This window comes from Schistocerca piceifrons, chromosome 2 (genome assembly GCF_021461385.2).
Source record: "Schistocerca piceifrons isolate TAMUIC-IGC-003096 chromosome 2, iqSchPice1.1, whole genome shotgun sequence".
Taxonomy (NCBI): Eukaryota; Metazoa; Arthropoda; class Insecta; order Orthoptera; family Acrididae; genus Schistocerca; species Schistocerca piceifrons.
In genome coordinates this window covers 137,596,031-137,623,422 of record NC_060139.1, presented here as the reverse complement: position 1 = coordinate 137,623,422, position 27,392 = coordinate 137,596,031, and the positions used below count along the sequence as shown (strand labels likewise).

Below are 27,392 nucleotides of genomic sequence, written 5' to 3'. Positions count from 1 at the left end.
CCCTCTTTCCTGACGAAGCAACCAGGGGTTGCGAAAGCTCGAATTTTGTGTGTATGTTTGTGTTTGTTTGTGTGTCTATCGACCAAACAAAAGCACTGGCAGGTCGATAGACACACCAACAAACACAAACATAAACACAAAATTCAAGCTTTCGCAACAAACGGTTGCTTCGTCAGGAAAGAGGGAAGGAGAGGGAAAGACAAAAGGATGTGGGTTTTTAAGGGAGAGGGTAAGGAGTCATTCCAATCCCGGGAGCGGAAAGACTTACCTTAGGGGGAAAAAAGGACAGGTATACACTGAAATATGTCTGTATGTGTGGATGGATATGTGCGTGTGTGCGAGTGTATACCTGTCCTTTTTTCCCCCTAAGGTAAGTCTTTCCGCTCCCGGGATTGGAATGACTCCTTACCCTCTCTCTTAAAACCCACTTCCTTTCGTCTTCCCCTCTCCTTCCCTCTTTCCTGATGAGGCAACAGTTTGTTGCGAAAGCTTGAATTTTGTGTGTATGTTTGTGTTTGTTTGTGTGTCTATCGACCTGCCAGCGCTTTTGTTCAGTAAGTCACCTCATCTTTGTTTTTATATATAATTTTTCCCACGTGGAATGTTTCCTTCGGAGATGAATAGGTAGTGACCTAAAGTTACATGCTCATTCTGTGAAGAATAAATTTTATGTGCCATATTAAGAGAAAATGAACTAGCATTAGACCCAGTGTAGTCTTATACTTATCATGTACTATCAAAGATAATATTTTATCCAAAAATTATATTGTTTAAACTCTGGTAATGTAAATCATTTTTATTGGGTAACATCATTATTATAAATCATTGTATTTTTTATATATATTATTATATGTATACATTGTCTAGATTGTAAGAATAATTTTGTGGCCTATGTTACAAGTACATAACTGCACAAAAGGTAATACATGGGACCAATATAAGTAATAATAAAAATCATAATCCGCGAAAATTTGTGTATGTTGTGCTGCTGTTTCCTTGCATTTTGTGGAAAGCACACCGTCTGTACCAGGTTGAAAGACTTAAATAAATGCATTAACATTTTTATATTTGGAGAATCGGTCAGAAAATGAGTATTAAATCCTCACACAAAGTCAACTTCACACATCTTTCTTGAGAATAGAATGTAGCACAGCACCAAAAATGGAAAGTAAAACCCAGTGTTCTTAACTGGGGGTCTGTAGAGGTCTATACTGAAATTATTTTCCCTACTGCACAACACAGATATTTGTTCTTCACAATGTTTTGGTACATCAATTCTTTTGAGTGAAACTTTACACGAGTCATAAATGGCAACTCCTCTCTTTCACAGTGAACTCCTTGCAGCATATGAGGATATTGATTCTTAAACCAAAAGATTACATCCATATTCATATTAATAACAAAGAAAGATAGGAAGATCTGTTTTGCATAATAATATGAGGCCTGTTCAATAAAGAATGATCATAATTTTTATGTGGCCATAGTTTCTTGCACTAAAATTTAATCTTATGGTAGTCTGTTAGCTTAATATGCAACAAACACGCCGTTGTAGTTTCATTGTTGGGACTCGTGGTTGCTGCCTGTGAGAGGCAGGCGAGGTCAGGCATATTCAGTATCGCCTACTGCTGCAATGGAGGTAATGCATGAGGAACAATATGCAGCTTTGAAATTCTGCTTTCGTCTCAACAAATCTCCAGTTGAGGCCTATATAATGTTATGAGGCCTATGGAGAGTCTGTTCTTCCCTACAGCTCAGCTCGAAGCTGGTTTAAAATGTTTAAAGAGGGGAGACAATCAGTTTCAATGGAAGGTGGACCCGGTGCTCCAGTTACTGCTGTCAGGGAAGAAAACATCAAAACTGCTGCTGTCATTGTGAGAGAGGATCAACGAATTACCTTAAGATCACTTTCTGAAATACTGAACATTTCATTGGGTGCCACCAACCCGTTGGTGAGAGAAAAATTACACATGACATGTGTTTGTGCGCGATGGTTTCCAAGGCTGTTGATTCCCGAACAAAAGGACATTCGTGTGCAGTTCTGCATGCAGTTAAAGTTGATGTTAGAGGAAGATCCGGAGTTTCTTTCAAATGTAATCACTCGTGATGAAACTTGGTTACATCATTTTGATCCTGAGAGCAAACAGCAAAGCTCAGTGTGGAAATCTCATTCATAACCAACCCCCAAAAAAGCAAAAGTGGTTGCTTCTACTGAGAAAGTTATAGTCATCTCATTCTTCGATATTCATGGAATGATTTATCAGCACGTTGTACCTGCACACACATCAGTATCTGGACAATACTATAGGGATGTTCTGAAAACATTGCAAGTCCATATCAGGCACAAAACCACATTTCTGTGAAGCAGGCTGGATGATGCACCACAATAATGCATGGCCGTATATTGCCGATGTTGTTGCTGAATATCTTGCAAAAATCAACGTGAAGTGCATCCCACACCCTCCCTATAGTCCAGATTTAGCCCCATCTGACTTTTTTCTGTTACCTAACATGAAGAAATGCCTTCGTAAGAGGCATTATCAATCATCAGAAGCAGTGGTGAAGGCTGCAGAGGCGATTTTGGACCTCTCAAAAAATGGTTTCCAGCATATACTAATGGAATATAGTTACCTTCTAGATATCTACCTTCAAAAAAATGTTGTTGGATAATCATCAGACATTTGTGATACAATATGTATTTCGAAACTTCCTGGCAGCGCACACTCTGCTGCAGAGTGAAAGTCTCATTCTGGAAATATGTATTTTCTTTTAAAGTTATTTCATGGGGCACAACACATTTTGTAAAATACCAACCAGTTATATAAACAATTGCAATTTTAGAATCTTCCCACACCCCCGACCCCCGTTACATAAATTGTCATTAATACCCTTGGTTCAGCAACTGTAGGATCATTTTTGGTTAATTTAAGCCATTGCATTTAAAGATGATGATCACCCATATTTCTTTTATTATTATTATTATTATTATTATTATTATTATATAAGCCTCTATTGAACTAAACTTAGCCGTTATTCTTCAAGATTAGGATTGTGTCATAGACACAGAGTGAAGGTACAATCAGTATATAGTTTTTAGTAGATACAAGTGTACTGAAGTAAAGGCAAACATTCAATAGGGAACAAAGCAACTAATGAGGTCCTGCTATTACACTGTGTTCATGTAAGAGATGTGGGCCAGTTGTTGCAGAAAGAATTGGGAAACAAGTACAGGGTTGCAAATGTTTTCAACCAGCTCCACGTCTTCGCCAAGGGACAGAGGATACAGGTTCTTTGTACAAGGATTTTGGAAATGAAAATTGTGTGATAATGGGTAGATAGGAAACAGTATTGAGAGGTATCAACCCTATGTTATTGAGTGTAGCCTGATAAAGATAGCTTTGGAAATGAACCAAGCAAACATTGAATATGTTCCTGTAAAAATCAGTTGTGATTAGCCCCTGTTGAAGATCTTTGAAAATCAGGTAAATATGGAGTTGGATTGATTGCTACTGTCAGTTGCAGAGTTCAAAATAGATTTGGGTTCTGTTGATGACATCGACAGGTGAAGTTTTACAGGAGATTTTACGAGACAAGCCTATGTCTTGATAGGAATGGGAAAGGGAAATTGTCTGGATAGAAAACAAAATCTATAAAGGAAGGAGTGGGGGCCCACTGCTACTTGTGGAAGTATCTACCTCCAGGTCCAAGGGCATAATCTTTTTTTGATGTTAAATTTAGATTTCAGTCTTTCGGTGTTAAGTAAATGTTACTGAAAAAGCTGAGCCTGAAATGTTCATTTTGCTGTGGTGTAGCTGAGAGTAGGTCTTTGGTGAAATGATGTGGTAATATCAACCTGCTCCTAGTTTGAAAGATTGGAAAGCTGTTATTATTCAGGAATTTGTAATATAATTTTAATTAGGTTTACACTTCCCGTTTAAAGAACCTATACAATATTAAAAATCATATCAATTTATACTGAATTTCCAAATAGAGTACTGTGGTATCCTGCGGATTATTCTTCATGTTATCCACTTTTTGTGGTAAACACTGTGTGAAAATTTATACTTTAATAAATTTATTTAGGTAACTTTGTATCCATATTTTCTACTAGTGACAGTAGTGTTCAATACGACAAAGAAGTTGGCCATTTAGCATTTGACAGACTGTGTACACATGACAACCTGCATACCAAGAGGCCCACATCAATTTTGACATCATAAAGAGACATGTTACATGATATAGACATAAGTAATGCTACTGCAATACTGTCCAAATACTGGCCTAGCAGTTAAATATTTTTACATGATGTACAGCAAGATTCCGTTTAGCAAACTTTGTATCTCTTGTTTAATTTTGAAATGTTAAAAACCAAAGAATTACAAAATTGACTGTATGGTGGCTGTCTAGGCAGATTCCGAAATTTGATTAAAGTACTAGGTTATTCAATTCTACAAAGCAGATCTTTCTGTTTTTAACATTTCATTGTATTCCCTAAAGGCTAGAGCAGGTTGTTTGAGATCAGACTTATTGTAGAATCCAGTTCTCAGCCAAATACCAGGGTAGATGATAGTGGGAAAATGGGGATATTCATTGGTAATGTTTGGGAAGGGATAACGAGAACTTGCATATGCCTTACAACTAAGGGAACACTCCCAAAAACCTGGATTGTAACTGGGGGGGATTGGAGTTTGTTTTAATTTATTTCAAGAACATAGACAGTTAGTATCCCATTTATAACTGATATGCCCTATCCCTTCTTTAATGATGACTGGTCTTGTCCTCCGTAATCTTGTTGCTTTCATGAGATCTTATTTGATGTTTATTTTGAACATCACATTTGGACAATTTCCTTACAGCTGCCCTCTAATGGGTGTCTGCCAGCAAAAACCTGTAGCGAACAGGATTTGCAACAAATGCTGTAATCAAGACTATGGCTGTAACATTAGTGGTGCATGAAAGTGAGTTCTTAACACCGAGAGATTACTGAGAAATTCACAGAAGCAGTGGCATCATTAACACCAAAGTCATTTCTGGCACCATGACATCAGGATACAGTAGCGCCACCAGTTGTAGAACAGTTATTTATTGTTTTGACAATAAGTGTACAGCCAAAATGGACATGATGGATTGGTTGCCAAGATCAAAACTGATATGAAATTGGCAGTAGTTACTCCAGAAATGGTCCATAACCGCGAAACCTTCAGGTCCAAAATCAAACAGTGGAAGGTCCAGGCTGGAATAACAATGATGTTATGAGAAGGATAGACTGCTACTCATCACATGGAGGAGGCATTGAGTTGCAGACAGGCATAATGAAAAAGACTGCTAAACATTTAAGCTTTTGGGCAAAATAGTTCTTTGTAAGTAGAAAACACACTCATTTATGCAAGCACAACACACACACACACACACACACACACACACACAGCCACTGTCTCCAGCTACTATTACCTGAATATGTAAAGACAGTGGCTGTGTGTGTGTGAGTTGTGCTTGTGTAAATGTGTGGTTTTTTTTTTTTTCTCCTATTTTTGAAGAAGCACTTTTTTGTCCAGAAGCTTAAGCGTACAGTTCCAAAATTCACACATGGTAAGTTGACCAACAGGAAAAGCAAAAGAAGATTTGAACAATGTGGTCTGAGAAGAAGAAGGAAGCCCACAGGAAGAGAATGCAAAAAAAAAAATATATGGGCACAAAGGAAGTACTTTGTGTACTCCAATTGGGCATATTCACTAATATTAATAATAATAGTAGTGGTAGTAGCAGTAGTAGTAGTAGTAGAAGAAGAAGAAGAATAAGGCAATAGCAGCAGCAGAGTTACTGTTAGCTACACCTCAGCAAAACTAATGCAAAAATTTACCCTGTACTACCCTAGGCCTGGGATGATTTAGTAAGACCTATGTAAGTCATCAATCAATCAGCTAGAAATCTTCATGAAAGAGCCTTTCTGCCAAGAATACATGTTTGAATATCACTTTTACATTACTTACAGAGTCTACTGTGGACATTACTAGTGGAGTGGACCAGGTGATGCGATGGCACTCACAGGACATTACCAATGAGATAAGGCTTGTCACATGTCACATTTTAGTAGCAGTCAAGCCTCTCCTCCCAAGTTGAACTTCAGCAGAGCAGAGAGAGAACATCTCGGTGCTTTGTGGAGGGATGAAGATATTTATATAATTCTCAAGTGTCTGGCTGGGTCATGTAACTCCTCTACAATATTTTGGCAATCAGACATGTTGCCATCTTCAGGTGGTCCCTGATGAATGCTGCGCTGCTCCTCTCTGCTTCCTATATGTGCTGGCTTTTGTACGCTCCACCACCTCGCTGTGCTCGCTTTCCAAGATAGTGCGGACACTGCCGACCTGAGCACGAACTGAGACACTGCTTCCCCCACAATCCATCATGTCAGCCACAAGCAAAGCAAGGTGGGGGAGGGGGTAATGGCCAGCATATTGAGGATGCTGAGGGGAGGAGTGCAGCTTTCATCAGGGACCACCTGATAATTGCAACGTGTCTGTTTGCCAAAATATTGTAGAGGAATTATGATGTGATCCTGCTGGACACTCAAGTTTTCTATAAATTAGAAATACACCAGGAAAACCTCAGATTAGATAAAGATATAATTGTTTCAGCCAGCTGAGGGGAAAAATGTCATTGTCTTTCTTAATGTTGCAGAGTATCATAGCAAAATGTAATTGCTGTTGGAGAACAATACATACAGGTTCCAAACCATGATCCAACTCTGTCATACAGGAGAAAAACAGCTGAGGAGTTTCAATTGCTCCTGACAACGTGAACAGAGGTTACTGTTGAAAGCTGCAGCTTTGACTCATTTGACATGGCATGAACACTGAGAAAATTTGATATGAAAACTTATCTTGTTTTTAACAATATTATGAGAAGTAAAGTTGCTACTCACCATATAGCTGAGACACAGTGTGGTTTCAGTTGCCTGAGACTGCAGTCGTGTGTGTGAGTTGCGTTTGCATGCATGTGTGTGCCTGCGCATGTGTGCCTATTGTTGACAAAGGCCATTGGCCGCAAACTTTGAGTGCGAAAATCTTTTTGTTGTGCCTACCACATCTCCGCTATATGGTGAGTAGCAACTTTCCATCTCATAATATTGTTACATTCCATCCTGGATTTTTCATTGTTTGATTTTTATCTTGCTTTTATTTGTATTTGCGATATAGTTTTCAGAAAACTATTTGAAACTGTAAGTATTTTTTGATGAACTCTAAATTTGGTATCCCTTATTAATTTACTGTATTGATTTCTTTTTCTCTTAGATGTCAGAATCATCCTGGATTTTGTCTGCCTGTCAGTATTTGTATGCTAATTTGTTAACTTTTTATTCTTGTGTTCAATGGGGCATGCTAGATTTAAATAACAACTTATTGTTGAGCATAAATCTTCCCATCTGTTCTCTATATTCTCACATGAGTCAATTGCTCTCCAGCTTTCTAACTTCAGTGAGGTGTGTAGCTCATTTAAATTTTCTGGTTTTGTTTGCCTAAACTTCACGAATATTTTTTGCAAGCTCATCTTTCTACGCTTTATTTTTAACTTGCGGATTGCCTACTCTGAGGCACATTAATTCTTATGAGGCTTTGTACTGCAAATATCAGATTGTAATAACTGATTAAACTACAAATGGTTTTTATATGACAATTGTCTTTCAGTGTACATATATTTAGATCACCTGCCACTGTGTGTCAGAATATCTTGATTATTTAACGTAAAATTACTCCCAATTCCTATTGTAAACTATTTATATTAGAGAGAGTGATCAGTTTAGTGTTAGTTTAGTCCTTTACTCTCCCTGAAATATTATTTTTATTTCTGCTGCTTCAGGAATCCTCTCTGATTAGTTTTACACTCTCCTTTGGGAGGACTATATTAGTCATTTCTAGTTCTGTAGGCAATTCATTCATGATAAAGTATTAGATAGCCTACTGGACATTACTAATTCTTTCCCTTCTAATTTTGCTGATGCATGTTGAACAACATTTCAGTTCTTATAAAGAAGTGAAAGGAAAGTTCAGAATTAAAGGAAAATCTGATAGGGAAGAGGAGCAGTTATAAACTTAAGATTGCTGTACTATTTTCTTTGATATTAACTGAGCTTTAAGGAAACTACTGAACAGAACAGACAAGTATTGAATTTTTCATAATAAAAGATACATACATTTGAAGATAAATATAAATAAATGAAAAAAAATTGAATTAAGTACAGTGACACATGTAATATTAGTGGAATCAGTTCAGTTTTTATATGCATGCATGTTGTCTGTTCTTCTGGACATGTCCAAATGAACAGACACTGCATATTCATATAATTAATTTGCCTCCACGAGTAATGAACCCACTGCTTTCAGTGTGGATGCATAACATGTTCAACCTCCTGTGGGAACCTCAAAGCAGCGAGCATGAAGGACAGAGACTGGGGCTATGCGTGGGTGGCATAGGTGGTAATTTGAGGTGACTGGCAAGCAAGCTGAGAAGGTCTGCGCAATTGCAATAAATACTATGTCGGGTGGCGCAGTGGTTAACGCAACTGCATAGTAAGCAGGATAACCCAGGTTCAAATCTCATCGCTGCTGATTCTGCATGAAGTGCCAATACAGCTGACGTCAATAGTTTCTTCCCTTCCCTTTCCTTCCCACTTCCCCCCTTCCCCCTCCTCCCTCCCCCTCCTCCTCGTCCCCTCCTCCCCCCCCCCTCCCACCTCCCCACCTTCATTTTACATAAAACAGTTTAGTTATGTTGAACACTAATGACAGTAATAGTTTGAGTCTAGTTAGTGGCATATTCAGATATTCTAATGATTGTAAAAAGCAGAAATTTGCATTTGAGACCTTGCCTAGCACAGATTTTCAGTTATGACAACATATTTTCTATTTGAATGTTTAAATTTAAATAGTTTTGCCTGAATATTTTTGTCTCGGACCACTACATTATCAAGAGAAATCTATACTATCATGTCTACTTGATTCTTAGTTTCAGATTATTAACTTGCAAAATAAAAGGGATGGTGAGGAGAACAGAATAGGTAGAGCCATTCTTGATATTTCACTTACCATAATTGAGGACTGATACAAAAGTATTGCTGTGAGCTAAAAATATTCTGGAGGAAAGCAGGGTGGTAGACTTTAATATATGGTAGCTGATGATGAATAGATTTCAAAGGCTTGTTATTAGTAGTTGCTGTGAATGTAAGGCTGTTATGTGTTGCAGCCCCTTCTGTCAAATACACTGAATAACTGCATCAGAATGCTACTGCAGCAGAATGTAAAAATATCAAAAATTGTTACTGCTACATTTTTCTGATTAACAGGAGTTCAATGCACTTAGTCAATTGGAAATTGCAATTAATTTTCTAGCTTGAGGAAATAACTCATGGAGCACTAATACATTCACATGAGTGTTTGAAGAATCTGGTAAGTTACAAGAGATCAGATTCCTACAAATGTTCTGCCAGAATTGACTAATGTTTTTTAATGGTGGTAATTCACTAATGCCATTGTGAGACTGCATGTACTTCAGAACAACACATTTATGAATGAAACCCACTAGCAGTGACTGCCAGTACTTTTCACCCATTGATTCTCTAGTTGATGATTTTCGTGTTCAATGATTTGGAGGTAATCGAGGCTGGAATATCAGTCATCCAATAATTCTAAATCAGAGCAATAAGCAGAGGTAGGTGCACTCTTTTAGGGGTAGCATAATATGTGGGCAACTCCCAAAATACTTTCCACAGAAGTGTTGCTGATTAGAGAGATATATGTGATGTGTTGGATCATCATGATTTGCAGAAAAATGATTAGAAATAAACCTTTAAAAAACATCAAACCAGCCTATGCTTAGAGAACCACTACATCTAAGAAAAGGGGAACCAGCAAGATTAACTGGAAGACTGTAGACTAATGCCTGGTTAAAAATATTACCCATACTAACACAGCACTTTGTATCACAGTTCTTCCAGGAAAAAGAACTAATGGTTGAGTTAGCATCACAGTATTGTGTAGATAGTATTATCTTACTATGCAGAGGCCTAAGCAGAAAACTGTCATGGACTTGTCATGAGTCTATGTACTGTATTTGATGCATTTATATTAATTTTCAGCCCAAAAACAATTGTTTGCATCTGACTCACTTGTCCTAGAAAAGACAAAGGATTTAGCAGTTATTTTTATGATGATACAGTTCTTTCTGCACTAGAAGCCCCCTATCACTAAAATGTCTTACTTTTTTCCAGGCAGAGAATGCACAAAAAACAGTCAAAGAACAGTTGGATTCACAAGAAAAAGAATGGCAGAACCATTTGCAAGAGTTAGAGCAACAACACGCTGTAGCTCTTAAAAAGGTGGAGGAGTTAACGCAGCAATTGATGAATCGTACAGGGGCTTTAGAAGGTATAAACACTTCAGCAGTGCTAGTTCCGTTGAAATACTGACTGTATTCATAACTGTTCCTGTAATGCAGCTCTCCACAGCTGATACAGTCGCAGGAAATTTGTGTATATTAATGTGTGAGAATAATTTAGAGGTAAAGGTAAGAAGTAACAACTCACCAAATAGCAGAGACAGTAGGTTGTCAACTTGCACAGGTCTAATGGTCTGTTTACATGCTGGCAGAACTTTCCATACCATATTACTGTGTGAAAATGTATGTGTACATTCCGGTATAACTCTGGAATGCCTTCAGCAATTTCGACTGAACCAGATATACCCTGCAGCCAGGCGACTAGCATGAGTTTTGGTGTTCTCGTAAAGATAAGTCATTTTAGATTATAAAACATATAGTTTAGTATTGATTACGTGGTAAATAGGTGCATTAGTGTGCCTTTTAAGTGTACCATTAAAGGTTTCATTTTTCTTTACGTAATATAGCAGAAAACGCGAAAAGATCGTACAGACGTATTTTCTGTTTACATTTTGCCACAGCAAATTTATAGATTTTCGTTTAGTTGTTCTTTGCTCTCTCCAGAAATTTAACTTAGCGTACCTCTTCATTATTTAACTTTATCTGAAAACTACCTTGAGCAGTTAAACAGAGAACCGACTCGTGGCAATAACATATTAGACCTTCTCGTGACAAACAGACCCGAACTATTTGAAACAGTTAACGCAGAACAGGGAATCAGCGATCATAAAGCGGTTACTGCATCGATGATTTCAGCCGTAAATAGAAATATTAAAAAAGGTAGGAAGATTTTTCTGTTTAGCAAAAGTGACAAAAAGCAGATTTCAGAGTACTTGACGGCTCAACACAAAAGTTTTGTCTCAAGTACAGATAGTGTTGAGGATCAGTGGACAAAGTTCAAAACCATCGTACAATATGCATTAGATGAGTATGTGCCAAGCAAGATCGTAAGATATGGAAAAGACCCACCGTGGTACAACAACCTAATTAGAAAACTGCTGCAGAAGCAAAGGGAACTTCACTGCAAACATAAATGTAGCCAAAGCCTTGCAGACAAACAAAAATTACGCGAAGCAAAATGTAGTGTGAGGAGGGCTATGCTAGAGGCGTTCAATGGATTCAAAAGCAAAGTTCTATGTACTGACTTGGCAGAAAATCCTAAGAAATTTTGGTCTTATGTCAAAGCGGTAGGTGGATCAAAACAAAATGTCCAGACACTCTGTGATCAAAATGTTACTGAAACAGAGGGTGACAGACTAAAGGCCGAAATACTAAATGTCTTTTTCTCCAAAGCTGTTTCACAGAAGAAGACTTCACTGTAGTTCCTTCTCTAGATTGTTGCACAGATGACAAAATGGTAGATATCGAAATAGATGACAGAGGGATAGAGAAACAATTAAAATTGCTCAAAAGAGGAAAGGCTGCTGGACCTGGTGGAATACTAGTTTGAATTTACGCAAAGTACGCAAAGGGACTTGCCCCCTTCTTGCAGCAGTGTACCGTAGGTCTCTAGAAGAACATAGCGTTCCAGAAGATTGGAAAAGGGCACAGGTCATCCCCGTTTTCAAGATGGGACGTCGAACAGATCTGCAGACCTATAGACCAATATCTCTAACGTCGATCAGTTATAGAATTTTGGAACACGTATTATGTTCGAGTATAATGACTTTTCTGGAGACTAGAAATCTACTCTGCAGGAATCAGCATGGGTTTCAAAAAATACGATCGTGTGAAACCCAGCTCGCGCTATTTGTCCACGAGACTCAGAGGGCAATAGACACGGGTTCCCAGGTAGATGCCGTGTTTCTTTACTTGCGCAAGGTGTTCGTACAGTTCCCCACAGCCATTTAATGAACAAAGTACGAGCATATGGACTATCAGACTAATTGTGTGATTGGATTGAAGAGTTACTAGATTGATTGGATTGAAGAGTTCCTAGATAACAGAATGCATGTCATTCTCAATGGAGAGAAGTCTTCCGAAGTAAGAGTGATTTCAGGTGTGCCGCAGGGGAGTGTCGTAGGACCATTGCTATTCACAATATACATAAATGACCTTATGGATGACATCAGAAGTTCACTGAGGCTTTTTGCAAATGATGCTGTGGTGTATCGAGAGGTTGTAACAATGGAAAATTGTACTGAAATGCAGGAGGATCTGCAGCAAATTGACGCATGGTGCAGGGTATGGCAATTGAATCTCAATGTAGACAAGTGTAATGTGCTGCGAATACATAGAAAGAAAGATCCCTTATCATTTAGTTACAATATAGTAGGTCAGCAACTGGAAGCAGTTAATTCCATAAATTATCTGTGAGTACACATTAGGAGTGATTTAGAATGGAATGATCATATAAAGTTGATCGTCGGTAAAGCTGATGCCCGACTGAGATTCATTGGAAGAATCATAAGGAAATGCAATTCGAAAACAAAGGAAGTAGGTTACGGTACACTTGTTCGCCCACTGCTTGAATACTGCTCACCAGTGTGGGATGCGTACCAGATAGGGTTGATAGAAGAGATAGAGCCGATACAACGGAGAGCAGCCCGCTTCATTACAGGATCATTTAGTAATCGTGAAAGCGTTACGGTGATGGTAGATAAACTCCAGTGGAAGACTCTGCAGGAGAGACGCTCAGTAGCTCGGTACGGGCTTTTGTTGAAGTTTCGAGGACATACCTTCACCGAGGAGTCAAGCAGTGTATTGCTCCCTCCTACGTGTATCTCAAGAAGAGACCATGAGGATAAAATCAGAGAGATTAGAGCCCACACAGAGGCATACCGACAATCCTTCTTTCCACAAACAATACGAGACTGGAATAGAAGGGTGAAGCGATAGAGGTACTCAAGGTACCCTCCGCTACACACCGCCAGGTGGCTTGCGGAGTATGGATGGAGATGTAGATGTAGAACTAGCATTTCCAGATAGTAGCGTAAAGTTTAAGTTGTTGTTTCAGAAACTTTGCACTGTTGTTTTTGTTTACACACATTTGAGTGTAGGCCAAATTTATGGAACCATATTTTCGTGTTTATCTGTAATTTAACTGACTTATTCTTAATAAACTGTTACATTTATCATGAGTGAAAAGTGCATGACTTGCCATAGTATTGTTAGGTCGGGGCTTTGGTGTGATGGGTGCTGTGGTTTTTCCATGTGGGTGACTGTAGTGGCGTGGGAATAGGGGAAGTAAATGAGACTCATCAGTGGTTTTGTAGGATTTGCAGTAGAGATAGGAAGATACTAGAACAGGAGGGGAAAATTGCTGCCCTTCAGGCTGAGTTAGACAAGGCTAGGGGAGATCTTGACAGGTTAAAGAGGGAGAAGGGTAAAGAGAGGTGGGAAGTGGCAACAGGCAACAGGAGGAACAGGCCTAGAACTTTGTCTGACAGCTTCGTGATGATCGTGGAAAACAGATTTGACCTGTTGCTTCAGTTAGAAGCTGGTGAGCCTCAAGCAGTTGCAGGTGTAGACAGGGCACAACAAACTTTCAGCAGCAAATTGAAAAGTAAGAATGTAGGGAAATCAGTAAAGAGAAAGAAAGTGTTGTTGTTAGGTAGTTCCAATGGAAGAGGTGTTGGCCAACTTTTGCAGGATGAACTAGGATCAGAATACCAGGTCACCATTTTTTTTAAACCTAGTGCTGGTCTGGAGCAGGTGACAGAGGATTTAGGATCACTTTGCAAAGATTTCACTAAGGAAGACACCATGATTATAGTAGATGGGGCAGGTAACAGTATTGACAGAGATCCTGGGTATAGTATAGTGTGTGACCTGGCAAAGATTACATCAGCATCGAAGCATACTAGTGTTGAGTTTGTATCTGTTCTTGGGCACCATGACCGACCTCATTTGAACTCTTCTGTTAAGAGAGTTAATTTGGAGCTGAAACGGCTGCTTATGTCAGGTGCAGGGTCACACATTGGTGTGGTTCCTGTTGATTCTCTCAATAGGTGGGATTATACTAGGCATGGCCTTCACCTCAACAGGAAGGGGACGGGTAGATTGGCTGGGAAAATAGCAGGAAAGTTAAAGGGGGAGGCACTGTCATGAGTGGTAAAATACCAGTGGTTATAGGGTTCAGAAAAGACCCTTTTTTAGGGTAGGGAGGACAGAAAGAAACCAAATTTTAAGAGAGGTTAGAATTGAGTCAAACCTTCAGTTTGAGAAAGAAACAAAAAAAAACATAATTCTAGCTTATTACATCAGCATAAACAGCTATTGGTTAAGAATTTTCAAGTCAGCAGATATTTTAACTCTACCCAATTTTAACTCAGTCGGTGTGAAATGTCACCTGTCTTTATTGCATCAAAATATTCAAGGACTGAGAAATAAAATTAATGAATTAACTATTTGTGTGCTTGCATATTTAATTACATAAAATCCTTGTGTATTCTCGTATTTGAGAGGAGTAATATTGCTTATTTATAGCCATAGAGTATAAATTCGCGGAGTCCTTAGGTATTAGCAGTAGGATGGATAGGGTGTGTGCGTGCTGTGTGCAGGCACAGGAGGAACTGGCTGCAGTTCGCGAGCAGCTGAGCGTGCTGTTGGCCATGGTCAGCCGCCTTCAGGCTGCTGCCTCAAGGTTCAGCGACGGCGGAGGATGTGGCGCGTCGCTTGAGACACCCCAGGTGTCGCTTGCTGTGTCTGCTGACACCTTCTAGTGTACCTGGTGCATTAGGGCCGCCCTCACCTCAGGGTGAGTGGTGGACTGCAATGCGTTCACGTCGCTCGAGGCGGAGGGTCAATGTGGAGGCTGGCCGGCTGGCCTCGCCCGTTTGTCCTGTCAGTGGGCAGGTGGCCACTCATTCAGCAGGACCTGAGCAGGCACACAGGGGCAAAGGCTTGCTGGTTATTGGGAGATCCAACGTTAGGTGGGTGATGGAGCCCCTTAGGGAAATAGCGTACAGGGCTGGAAAGAATTCCAACGTGCACTCGGTTTGTCTGCCGGGGGGCCTCATTCCAAGATGTGGAGGTGGCCTTGTCTGTGGCTATCGAGCGTACAGGGTGCAGTCGTCTGCAAGTAGTTGCTTACGTCGGCACCAGTGATGCCTTGGGTTCTGAGGCGATCCTCAGTTCGTACAGGCGGCTGGCGGATTTGGTGAAGACCGCTGGCCTTAAACTCGGGGTGCAAGCAGAGCTCTCTATATGCAGCATTGTTCCAAGAGTGGATCGCGGTCCTTTGGTTTGGAGCCGAGTGGAGGGTCTAATGGCTTCGTCGACTCTTGTGACGGTCTTGGCTGCAGATTTCTAGACTTGCGCTATTGGGTGGGGAATTTGAGGATGCCCCTAGATAGGTCAGGGGTGCACTTCACAAAGGAAGTGGCTACTCGGGTAGCAGAGTACTTGTGGCATGCACATGGGAGCTTTTTAGGCTAGGCAGTAGTGCGAGGTGTTCTGATGAACACTCACCAGTCGACGTGCATGCAGGGAAATCAGGACGTGCTCAGTGTAAAGACACTTCAGCTATCAAGATATTCGCAGTAAATTTTCAGAGTGTTCGGAATAAAGTTCCTGAATTTACTGCCCTGCAGGAAGCATGTGGTGCGCAAATTATTCTCGGGACTGAGACCTGGCTGAACCCTGAGACAGGAAGTTCTAAAATATTTAGTGAGGGTTGGAACGTGTATCGGAAAGACAGATTAGACACCGTAGGGGTGGTGTCTTCATTGCAGTTGACAAAAATATTGTGTCTACTGAGGTCAAAGTAGAGTGTGATTGTGAAGTTATCTGGACACGTTTAATAAGGCTAGGGGAAATAAAGTTAATTGTTGGGTGTTATTACCGGCCACCAGGTTCCACCATGACAGTTCTAGAATCATTCAAAGGGAGTCTACATTCTGTATCGCAGAAGTACCCGGATCATGCTATATTAGTCGGAGGCGACTTCAACCTACCTAGTATTAGACTGGGATGTCTATGGATTCATTACAGGTGGTACAGACAAGCCGTTGTGTGAATTACTTTTGAACACATAATTCGAAAACTGTCTTGAGCACCTAAATCGACAGCCAACGCGTAATGGAAATATTTTAGATCTGGTAGCCATGAACAGACCAGACCTCGTCGACGGTGTCAGTGTTGAGACAGGGATTAGTGATCATGATGTTGTCATTATGACTATGGTTATGTGAGTTGAAAAGTCAGTCAAGAAGGTTAGGAGAGTATTCTTACTAGAAAGAGCAGATAAGCAGTTGTTAGCATCCCACTTAGTACATGAATCGACTTCATTTACTTCCGGTATGAGGGATGTGGAAGAATTATGGGCAAATTTTAAACGCATTGTAAATCACGCATTGGACAAGTATGTGCCGAAAAAGTGGGTTACGGCCGGAAAAGACCCACCATGGTTTAACAGCGCAATTCCGAGGATGCTCAGGAAGCAAAGACAGTTGCACTCGCGGTACAAGAAAGATGGGGAGAATGAGGACAGGCAAAAGTTAGTAGAGATTCGTGCTGCTGTAAAAAGAGCGATGCGCGAAGCATTCAACCACTACCACCGTCATACCTTAGCAGAAGATGTTGCTGAAAACCGAAGGAATTTCTGGTCCTACGTAAAATCGGTAAAGAGGGGCCGAAGGCTTCCATCCGGTCACTCACTGATCAGTCTGGCCTGGCAATGGAAGACAGCAGAACGAAAGCTGAAATTTTAAATTTAGCATTTGAGAAATCTTTCACGCAGGAGGATCGTACAAACATACCGCCGTTCGAGTCTTGTACAGATTCCCGTATGGAGGACATAGTGATAGACATCCCTGGGGTTGTGAAGCAGCTGAATGGGTTGAAAGTAAATAAATCGCCAGGTCCTGATGGGATTCCAATTCGATTTTACAGAGAGTACTCTACTGCATTGGCTCCTTACTTAGCTTGCATTTATCGTGAATCTCTTGCCCAACATAAAGTCCCAAGCGACTGGAAAAAAGCGCAGGTGACACCTGTATATCAGAAGAGTAGAAGGACGGATCCTCAAAATTACAGACCAGTATCCTTAACATCAGTTTGTTGCAGGATTATCGAACATATTCTCAGTTTGAATGTAATGAATTTCCTTGAGACAGAGAAGTTGCTGTCCATGCATCAACACAGCATTAGAAAGCATCGCTCCTGTGAAACACAACTCGCCCTTTTTTCACATGATATCTTGCGAACCATGGATGAAGGGTATCACACGGATGCCATATTCCATGACTTCTGGAAAGGGTTTGACTTGGTGCCCCACTGCAGACTGCTAACTAAGGTACGAGTGTATGGGATTGGTTCCCAAGTATGTGAGTGACTCGAAGACTTCTTAAGTAATAGAACCCAGTATGTTGTCCTCGATGGTGAGTGTTCATTGGAGGTGAGGGTATCATCTGGAGTGCCCCAGGGAAGTGTGGTAGGTCCGCTGTTGTTTCTATCTACATAAATGATCTTTCGGATAGGGTGGATAGCAATGTGCGGCTGTTTGCTGATGATGCTGTGGTGTACGGGAAGATGTCGTCATTGAGTGACTGTAGCAGGATACAAGATGACTTGGACAGGATTTGTGATTGGTGTAAAGAATGGCAGCTAACTCTAAATATAGATTAATGTAAATTAATGCAGATGAATAGGAAAAAGAATCCCTTAATGTTTGAATACTCCATTAGTAGTGTAGCGCTTGACACAGTCACGTCTATTAAATATTTGGGCGTAACATTGCAAAGCGATATGAAGTGGGACAAGCATGTAATGGCAGTTGTGGGAAAGGTGGATAGTCGTCTTCGGTTCATTGGTAGAATTTTGGGAAGATTTGGTTCATCTGTAAAGGAGACCGCTTATAAAACACTAATACGACCTATTCTTGAGTACTGCTCGAGCATTTGGGATCCCTATCTGGTCGGATTGAGGGAGGACATAGAAGCAATTCAGAGGCAGGCTGCTAGATTTGTTACTGGTAGGTTTGATCATCACGTGAGTGTTACGGAAATGCTTCAGGAACTCGGGTGGGAGTCTCTAGAGGAAAGGAGGCGTTCTTTTCGTGAATCGCAACTGAGGAAATTTAGAGAACCAGCATTTGAACCTGACTACAGTACAATTTTACTGCCACCAACTTACATTTCGTGGAAAGACCACAAAGATAAGATAACTGAGATTAAGGCTCGTACAGAGGCATATAGGCAGTCATTTTTCCCTCGTTATGTTTGGGAGTGGAACAGGGAGAGAAGATGCTAGTTATGGTACGAGGTACCCTCCGCCACACACCGTATGGTGGATTGCGGAGTATGGATGTAGATGTAGATGCATTTGTATAGATGAATTAGAGTCTTAAAACCCAGCTGACATACTCTGCCTCTCTGAACATCATGTGACCACTGGTATAGAACTTTAAGTGTTACAGGGTTTAGGTTAGCATCTCACTTTTGTAGATCAGAAATGGAGAAAGGAGGAGTTGACACATTCATCAGGAACTGTCATAAATTTAAGAACATAGACATTCATAAATTTTGCCTAGAACAGCATATGGAAGCATGCGCAACAGAAGTAGAATTTCACAAAAAATCCTTCATAATATTATGTGTATATCGAGCACATGCAGGTAACTTTAATCTCTTCGTAAACCACCTTGACGCTGTACTGGCCCATTTAACAACCAAAAACAAAGAAACAGTGGTTGCTGGTGATTTCAGTGTAGATTTCCTTAAAGACTCTCCCAATAAGAACTTATTTGAGGTAGTAACACTATTATTCAACTTAATTCCCACTGTAAAGTTCCCACTAGGGTAGCCAAATGCTCACAAACAGTCATTGATAATATCTTTATAGAAAAGTCCAATGAACAAAATTACATTACAAAACCAATAGTCAATGGCCTCTCAGACCATGACATGCAGTTCCTTCTGTTAAATGTTAATACTAAACAGGATATAAAATCTGTTAAATCTGAGCTCAAGAGGGTAATCAATAAGCCAAAAATTGATTATTTTAGGACACTCCTCAGAGACATTAACTGGACTGATGTTTACAGTGCTCACAGCATGAATGAAAAATATAACACTTTTGCTAATAAAGTGCTTACCTTATTCGAACACTGTTTTTCCCCCAAAACTTACCAAGGTTAGAGCAAAGTCTACAAAGAAGCCCTGGATTACTTAAGGAATAGGAATATCTTGTAAAACAAAAAGAAAACTGTATCTGTCAATCCGAAAAAGTTCTGATGTTGATGCTACAGCACATTACAAGAAATACTGCAAAATATTAAATACTGTAATACAGACATCAAAGCAAATATATTACAAGGAAAAGATAGTAATATCAGATAACAAAATAAAGACAGTATGGGATATAGTGAAGGAGGAGACCGGTAGAACCAGACACGAAGAGGAACAAATAACATTAAGAGTAAATGATACATTGGTGACAGATGTGTATAGTGTTGCAGAAGTTTTTAACAAACATTTTATAACTGTTACTGAAAAGATGGGGTTGTCAGGTTTGGTAGATGCTGCTATAGAATACCTCAGACCAGACATTTCAAGAAACTTCCATAATATGAATTTGACCCTCACTACCCCATCAGAAATAATGTCCATCATAAAATCTTTAAAATCAAAAACGTCTAGTGGGTATGATGAAATATCAATAAAGTTAATTAAAGAATGTGATTCTGAACTAACTAACATATTAAGCTGTCTGTGTAACCAGTCGTTTATCAGTGGAATATTTCCTGAATGGTTGAAATATGTTGAAGTTAAGCCACTGTTTAAGAAGGTAGATAAAGAAATAGCATCAAATTTCTGTCCAATTTCACTGTTACCACCGTTCTCAAAAGATTTAGAAAAAGTAATGTACAGTCGGCTTTATAACCATCTTATCTCAAATACCATACTGTCAAAGTCACAGTTTGGATTTCTAAATGGTTCTGATATTGAGAAGGCTATCTACACTTACCGTGAAAATGTGCTTAATTCATTAGACAAAAAATTGCAGGCAACTGGTGTATTTTGTGATCTGTCAAAGGCATTTGACTGTGTAAATCTCAATATCCTTTTGAATAAATTAGAATATTATAGTGTAACAGGAAATGCTGCAAAATGGTTCACATCTTATATCTCTGGCAGGAGACAAAGGATGTTACTAGGAAAGAGACATGTATCAAGCTATCAGGCATCATCCAACTGGGAATTAATTACATCTGGGGTCCCACAAGGTTACATTTTGGGGCCCTTACTCTTTCTTGTGTATATCAGTGACCTTTCATCAGTAACATTACCAGATGCAAAGTTCGTTTTGTTTGCCGATGATAAAAACATTGTAATAAATAGCAAATCAAGTGTAGTCTTAGAAATATCAGCTAATAAAATATTTGTGAATATTAATCCCTGGTTCCTAGCCAATTCTTTGTCACTAAAAATTGAAAAAACACACTACACGCAGTTCAGAACTTGTAAGGGATGTCCCACGAGTATATACCAAACATACAATGACAAGCAGATAGAAGAAGTGGACAGTGTTAAATACTTGGGATTACAGTTGATAATAAATTCAACTGGGAGGAGCACACCACAGAACTGCTAAAGCGTCTTAACAAATCTCTATTTGCAATGCGAATTTTGTCAGATATAGGGGATATAAAAATGAAAAAGCTGGCATACTATGCTTACTTTCATTCCATAATGTCGAATGGGATTATGTTTTGGAGTAATTCATCAAGCCAAGCTAAAATTTTCCGGGCACAAAAACGTGCAATAAGAGTTACATGTGGTGTGAACTCAAGAACATCCTGCAGAAGCCTGTTTAAGGAACTAGGGATACTAACTACTGCTTCCCAATATATTTATACCTTAATGAAATTTGTCATTAAAAATATATCACTTTTTCAAACTAGCAGCTCAGTTTGTGGCAGGTCGATAGACACACAAACAAACACAAAATTCTAGTTTTCGCAACCAACGGCTGCTTCGTCAGGAAAGAGGGAAGGAGAGGGAAAGACGAAAGGATGTGGGTTTTAAGGGAGAGGGTAAGGAGTCATTCCAATCCCGGGAGCGGAAAGACTTACCTTAGGGGGAAAAAAGGACGGGTATACACTCGCACACACACACATATCCATCCACACATATACAGACACAAGCAGACATATTAAAAGGCATATTTTTCCCCACGTGGAATGTTTCCTTCTATTATATATATATGATTACAATGGAGGGAAACATTCCACGTAGGAAAAATATATCTAGAAACAAAGATGATGTGACTTACCAAATGAAAGTGCTGGCAGGTCGACAGACACACAAACAAACACAAACATACACACAAAATTCAAGCTTTCGCAACAAACTGTTGCCTCATCAGGAAAGAGGGAAGGAGAGGGAAAGACGAAAGGATGTGGGTTTTAAGGGAGAGGGTAAGGAGTCATTCCAATCCCGGGAGTGGAAAGACTTACCTTAGGGGGAAAAAAGGACGGGTATACACTGTTGCCTCATCAGGAAAGAGGGAAGGAGAGGGAAAGACGAAATGATGTGGGTTTTAAGGGAGAGGATAAGGAGTCATTCCAATCCCAGGAGCGGAAAGACTTACCGTGGGGGGGAAAAGGGACAGGTATACACTCGCGCGCGCGCACACACACACACACACACACACACACACACACACACACACACACACACACACATCCATCCGCACATAACAGACACAAGCAGACATATGTAAAGGCAAAGAGTTTGGGTAGAGATGTCAGTCGAGGCGGAAGTACAGAGGCAAAGATGTTGAATGACAGGTGAGGTATGAGCGGCGGCAACTTGAAATTAGCGGAGATTGAGGCCTGGTGGGTAATGAGAAGAGAGGATATACTGAAGAGCAAGTTCCCATCTCCGGAGTTCTGATAGGTTGGTGTCAGTGGGAAGTATCCAGATAACCTGGACGGTGTAGCACTGTGCCCAGATGTGCTGGCTGTGCACCAAGGCATGTTTAGCCATAGGGTGATCCTCATTACCAACAAACACTGTCTGCCTGTGTCCGTTCATGCGAATGGACAGTTTGTTGCTGGTCATTCCCACATAGAAAGCTTCACAGTGTAGGCAGGTCAGTTGGTAAATCACGTGGGTGCTGTCACACGTGGCTCTGCCTTTGATTGTGTATACCTTCCGGGTTAAAGGACTGGAGAAGGTGGTGGTGGGAGGGTGCACGGGACAGGTTTTACACCGGGGGCAGTTACAAGGGTAGGAGCCAGAGGGTAGGGAAGGTGGTTTGGGGATTTCATAGGGATGAACCAAGAGGTTACAAAGGTTAGGTGGATGGCGGAAAGACACTCTTGGTGGAGTGGGGAGGATTTCGTGAAGGATGGATCTCATTTCAGGGCAGGATTTGAGGAAGTCGTATCCCTGCTGGAGAGCCACATTCAGAGTCTGATCCAGTCCCGGAAAGTATCCTGTCACAAGTGGGGCACTTTTGGGATTCTTCTGTGGGAGGCTCTGGGTTTGGGGGGATGAGGAAGTGGCTCTGGTTATTTGCTTCTGTACCAATGGTTGCTTCATCAGGAAAGAGGGAAGGAGAGGGAAAGACGAAAGGATGTGGGTTTTAAGGGAGAGGGTAAGGAGTCATTCCAATCCAGGGAGCGGAAAGACTAACATTAGGGGGAAAAAGGGACAGGTATTTCTTAACTGGCAGTGAGTTGTACTAGATATGCCTAATGGCAGAAATGCATACTACACAAGCTCCACCCACAGCAGTGGTTTTTTTACTACCCCTCATATACCAATAATTTTATTTATTTATTAATTTAGCCATTCATAGACAGTATTGTTGAAGCATATTGTTAAAAAATAAATGTATTCAACACTAAGGTATAAATACTTCAATGCATACATGTACAGCTATTTGAGTTATGTGCTTAATATGTTAATACATGTTTACACACTTACTTCACTATTCTATTGAACATATTGTAAAATTACTCTTAATAATAGCAGTTAATCATTAGCATTATTGTCAACATATTTTAATATCATTTCAGGTAAACCTTGACAGTACAGAAATGATTTTCTCAAACAAAGGAAAATCCAGGATGGAATGTAACAATATTGTTAAATGAAAAGTTGCTACTCACAATACAGCGGAGATGCTAAGTCACAGATAGACTGTCACAAATATAGCTTTCAGCCAGTAAGGCCTTCATCAGCATTAGATGGCAAACACACACATACACACTCACGAAAATTCAGCACACTCACACATGACTGCAGTCTCAGGCAACTGAAGCCACACTGCGAGCAGTAGCACTGGTGCATGATGGGAGTGGCGACTGGGTGGAAGTAAGGAGGAGGCTGGGGTGGGGAGAGGGAGGGACAGTAGGGTAGGCATGGCAGACAGTGACATGCTGTTGGGGAGCACTGAGGGATGAGCTGGAAAGAGGGTAGGGCAGCTATGTGCAGTCAGGAGGTTAGACGGAAGGACCAGAGAGGTGGGGAGGTGGGGGTGAGGGATAGCAGAAAAGGAGAGAAGTAAAAAGACTGGGTGTGATGGAGGAATGAGGACTGTGTAGTGCTGGAATGGGAATGGAGAAGGGGCTACATGGGAGAGGACAATGACAAACGAAGCTTGAAACCAGGATTGTTACGGAAGCGTAGAATGTATTGCAGGTAAAGTTCCCACCTGTGCAGCTCAGAAAAGCTGGTGTGGTTGGAAGGATCCATATGGCACAGGCGGTGAAGCAGTCAGTGAAATGAAGGATGTCATGTTTGACAGCGTGCTTAGCAACAGGGTTGTCCACTTGTTTCTTGGCCACAGTTTGTCGGTGGCCATTCATGCGGACAGACAGCTTGTTGGCTGTCGTGCCCACATAGAATGCAGCACAGTAGTTGCAGCTTCGCTTGTAGATCACTTGACTGGCTTCACTGGCAGCTCTGCTTTTGGTGGGATAGGTGATGTTTGTGAGTGGACTGGGGTAGAAGGTGGTGGGAGGAGGTATAGGACAGGTCTTGCATCTAGGTCTATTACAGGGGTATGAGCCATGAGGTAAGGGGTTGGGAGCAGGGGTTGTGTAGGGATGGGTGAGTATACTGAGTAGATTCGGTGGACAGCGGAATACCACTGTGGGAGGGGTGGGAAGGATAGTGGGCAGGACATTTCTCATTTCAGGGCGTGATGAGAGGTAGTTGAAACCCTGGCAGAGAATGTAATTCAGTTGCTACAGGCTTGGATGGTACTAAGTTACAAGGAAAATGCTTCTCTGTGGCCGGCTGGTGGGGCTTTGTGAGTTGGTGGGAGACTGGAAAGATAAGCCACAGGAGATTTGTTTTTGTAGAAGGTTGGGAGGATAATTACGGTTTGTGAAGGCTTTAGTGAGACCCTCAGTATATTTCGAGAGAGATCGCTCGTCACTGCAGATGTGATGACCATGGGTGGCTAGGCTGTATGGAAGGGACTTCTTGCTATGGAACTATGGAATGGGTAGCGGCTGTCAAAGTGGAGGTATTGTTGGTGGTTAGTATGTATGATATGGATTGAGGTACTGATGTAGCTATCTTTCAGGTGGAGGTCAACATCTAGGAAGGTGGCTTGTTAGGTTGAGTAGGACCAGGTGAAGTAAATGGAGGGAAAGTTGTTGAGGTTCTGGAGGAATGTGGATAAAGTGTCCTCATCCTCGATCCAAATCATGAAGATATCATCAGTGAATCTGAACCAGGCGAGGGGTTTAGGATTCTGGATGTTCAGGAATGATTCCTCTAGATGGCCCATGAATGGGTTGGCATAGGTTGGTGCCATGCTGGTGCCCTTGTCCCTACTGTGGAGTTGTTTGTAGTTAAGCCTTCAAAGGAGAAGTAATTGTGGTTGAGGATATAGCTGGTCATGGTGACTAGGGAGGAAGTAGTTGGTTTGGAATCTGTCAGGCATTGGGAAAGGCAATGTTCAGTAGTAGTAAGGCCATGGCCATTAGGGATGTTAGTGTAAAGGGATTGAATTTGGGAGTGGGGCAAAAAGTGCAATCTTTGGACAGAACTGATATTTCTGTGGGGCTAAGGCTTCTGCTACAAAGGTTCTTGATTGTGTTTCAGGTCTGTTTAGGTTCTGGATTCTGTGTGTCCACTTTGATAGCTGCCACCCATTCCATACCAAGAAGTCCCATCCATACAGCCTAGCCACCCATGGTCCTTGCACCTGCAGCGACGAGCGGTCCATTTTGAAATATACTGAGGTCTCACTGAAGCCTTTACAAACAGTAATTATCCTCCCAACCTTGTACAAAAACAAATCTCCCATGCCTTATCTTTCCGGTCTCCCACCACCTCACAAAGTCCCACTGTATGGCCACAGAGGAGCATTCCCCTCGTAACCCACTACCACTGAGGACTGGAGCAACTGAATTACATTCTCTGCCAGGGTTTTGACTACCTCTCATTGTGCCCTGAAATGAGAAATGTCCTGCCTACTATCCTACCCACCCCTCCCACAGTGGTATTCCGCCATCCACTGAATTGATACAATACAGTCATCCATCCCTACACAACCCCTACTTGCTGAGTTGGGATTTTCTCTGCCTGGGGACTGGATGTTTGTGTTGTCCTCATCATATCTTCATCATCATCGTTTGTGAGAGTGACTAGATTGGATTGTGAAAAGAAAATGGACTGTGTAAAAACTGGGACTTTGTATGGGCGCTGATGACTGCACTGTTGAGTGCCCCACAAACCAAACTTCATCATCACAACCCCTGCTCCCAAGTCCTTAGCTCATGGCTCATACCTCTGTATAAGACCTAGGTGCAAGACCTGTCCTATACATCCTCCCACCACCACCTACTGCAGTCCAGTCACAAACATCACGTATGCCATCAAAGGGCCGTGAGACCAGTCATGTGATGCTAAAACTAAGCTGCAACCAATGTGCTGCATTCTATGTGGGCATGACACTCAACAAGCTGTCTGTCCGCATGAATGGCCACCGACAAACTGTGACCAAGAAACAAGTGGACCTCCTTGTTGCTGATCACGCTGCCAAACATACATCCTTCATTTCAATGACTCTTCACAACCTGTGCCATATGGATCCTTCCCACCACACCAACTTTTCTGAATTGCACAGGTGGGGGACTTTCCGTGCAATATGTCCTACATCCCCACAACCCTTCTGGTCTGCCATGCGGGATTAGCCAAGCGGTCTAAGGTGCTACGGTCATGGACTGTGCGGCTGGTCCCGGCGGAGGTTCGAGTACTCCCTCGGGCATGGGTGTGTGTGTTTGTCCTTAGGATAATTTAGGTTAAGTAGTGTGTAAGCTTAGGGACTGATGACCTTAGCAGTTAAGTCCCATAAGATTTCACACACATTTGAACATTTTGAACCTTCTGGTCTCAACCTTCGTTAGTCATTGTCCTCTCCCATCCAGCCCTTTCTCCATTCCCATTCCAGCACTACACAGTCCTCATTCCTCCCTCACACCCAGTCTTTTTACTTCTCTCCTTTTCTGCTATCCCTCACCCCCACCTCCCCACCTCTCTGCTCCCTCTGTGTAACCTCCCAACTGCATGTAGCTGCTCTACCCTCTTTCCAGCTCGTTCTTCCGTGCTCCCCAACAGCACGTCACTGTCTGCCATGCCTACCCTACTGTCCCTCCCTCTCCCCGCCCCACCTCAGCCTCCTCCTTACTTCCAACCAGTCGCCACTCCAATCATGCACCAGTGCTACTGCTTGCAGTGTGGCCTCAGTGCCTGAGACTGCAGTCGTGTGTGTGAGTTGTGTTTGCGTGAGTGTGTATGTGTGTGTTTGCCGTCTAATTCTGACGAGGGCCTTACTGACCGAAAACTTTTGGGACAGGTTTTTTATTGTGCCTATGTGTGGCTCAGCATCTTTGCTATATGTTGAGTGACAACTTCCCATTTCACAATATTATTACAAAAATTCTTTTCTAACAGATAATTTTTTAGGGTGTTTCTCCATTATTTTCGGTCAGTTGTGGAAGTTGGTTGTTTTTTAATTCCCTTATGTAGTAAACTAATCTGGGTTTTTGT

The 27,392-nt window shown here is 41.3% G+C and overlaps 1 protein-coding gene across 2 annotated transcripts in view; it reads left to right on the top strand.

The window, feature by feature from the left end:
• Positions 1 to 27,392, top strand: part of LOC124777442 (cilium assembly protein DZIP1-like) — a 286,339-nt gene that overhangs the window by 78,481 nt on the left and 180,466 nt on the right. For both annotated transcript variants that reach the window (XM_047252852.1, XM_047252853.1), the window contains one exon: positions 10,265 to 10,421. In XM_047252852.1, the coding sequence (XP_047108808.1) occupies positions 10,265 to 10,421 (157 nt within the window). The remainder of the gene's footprint in view (positions 1 to 10,264; positions 10,422 to 27,392) is intronic.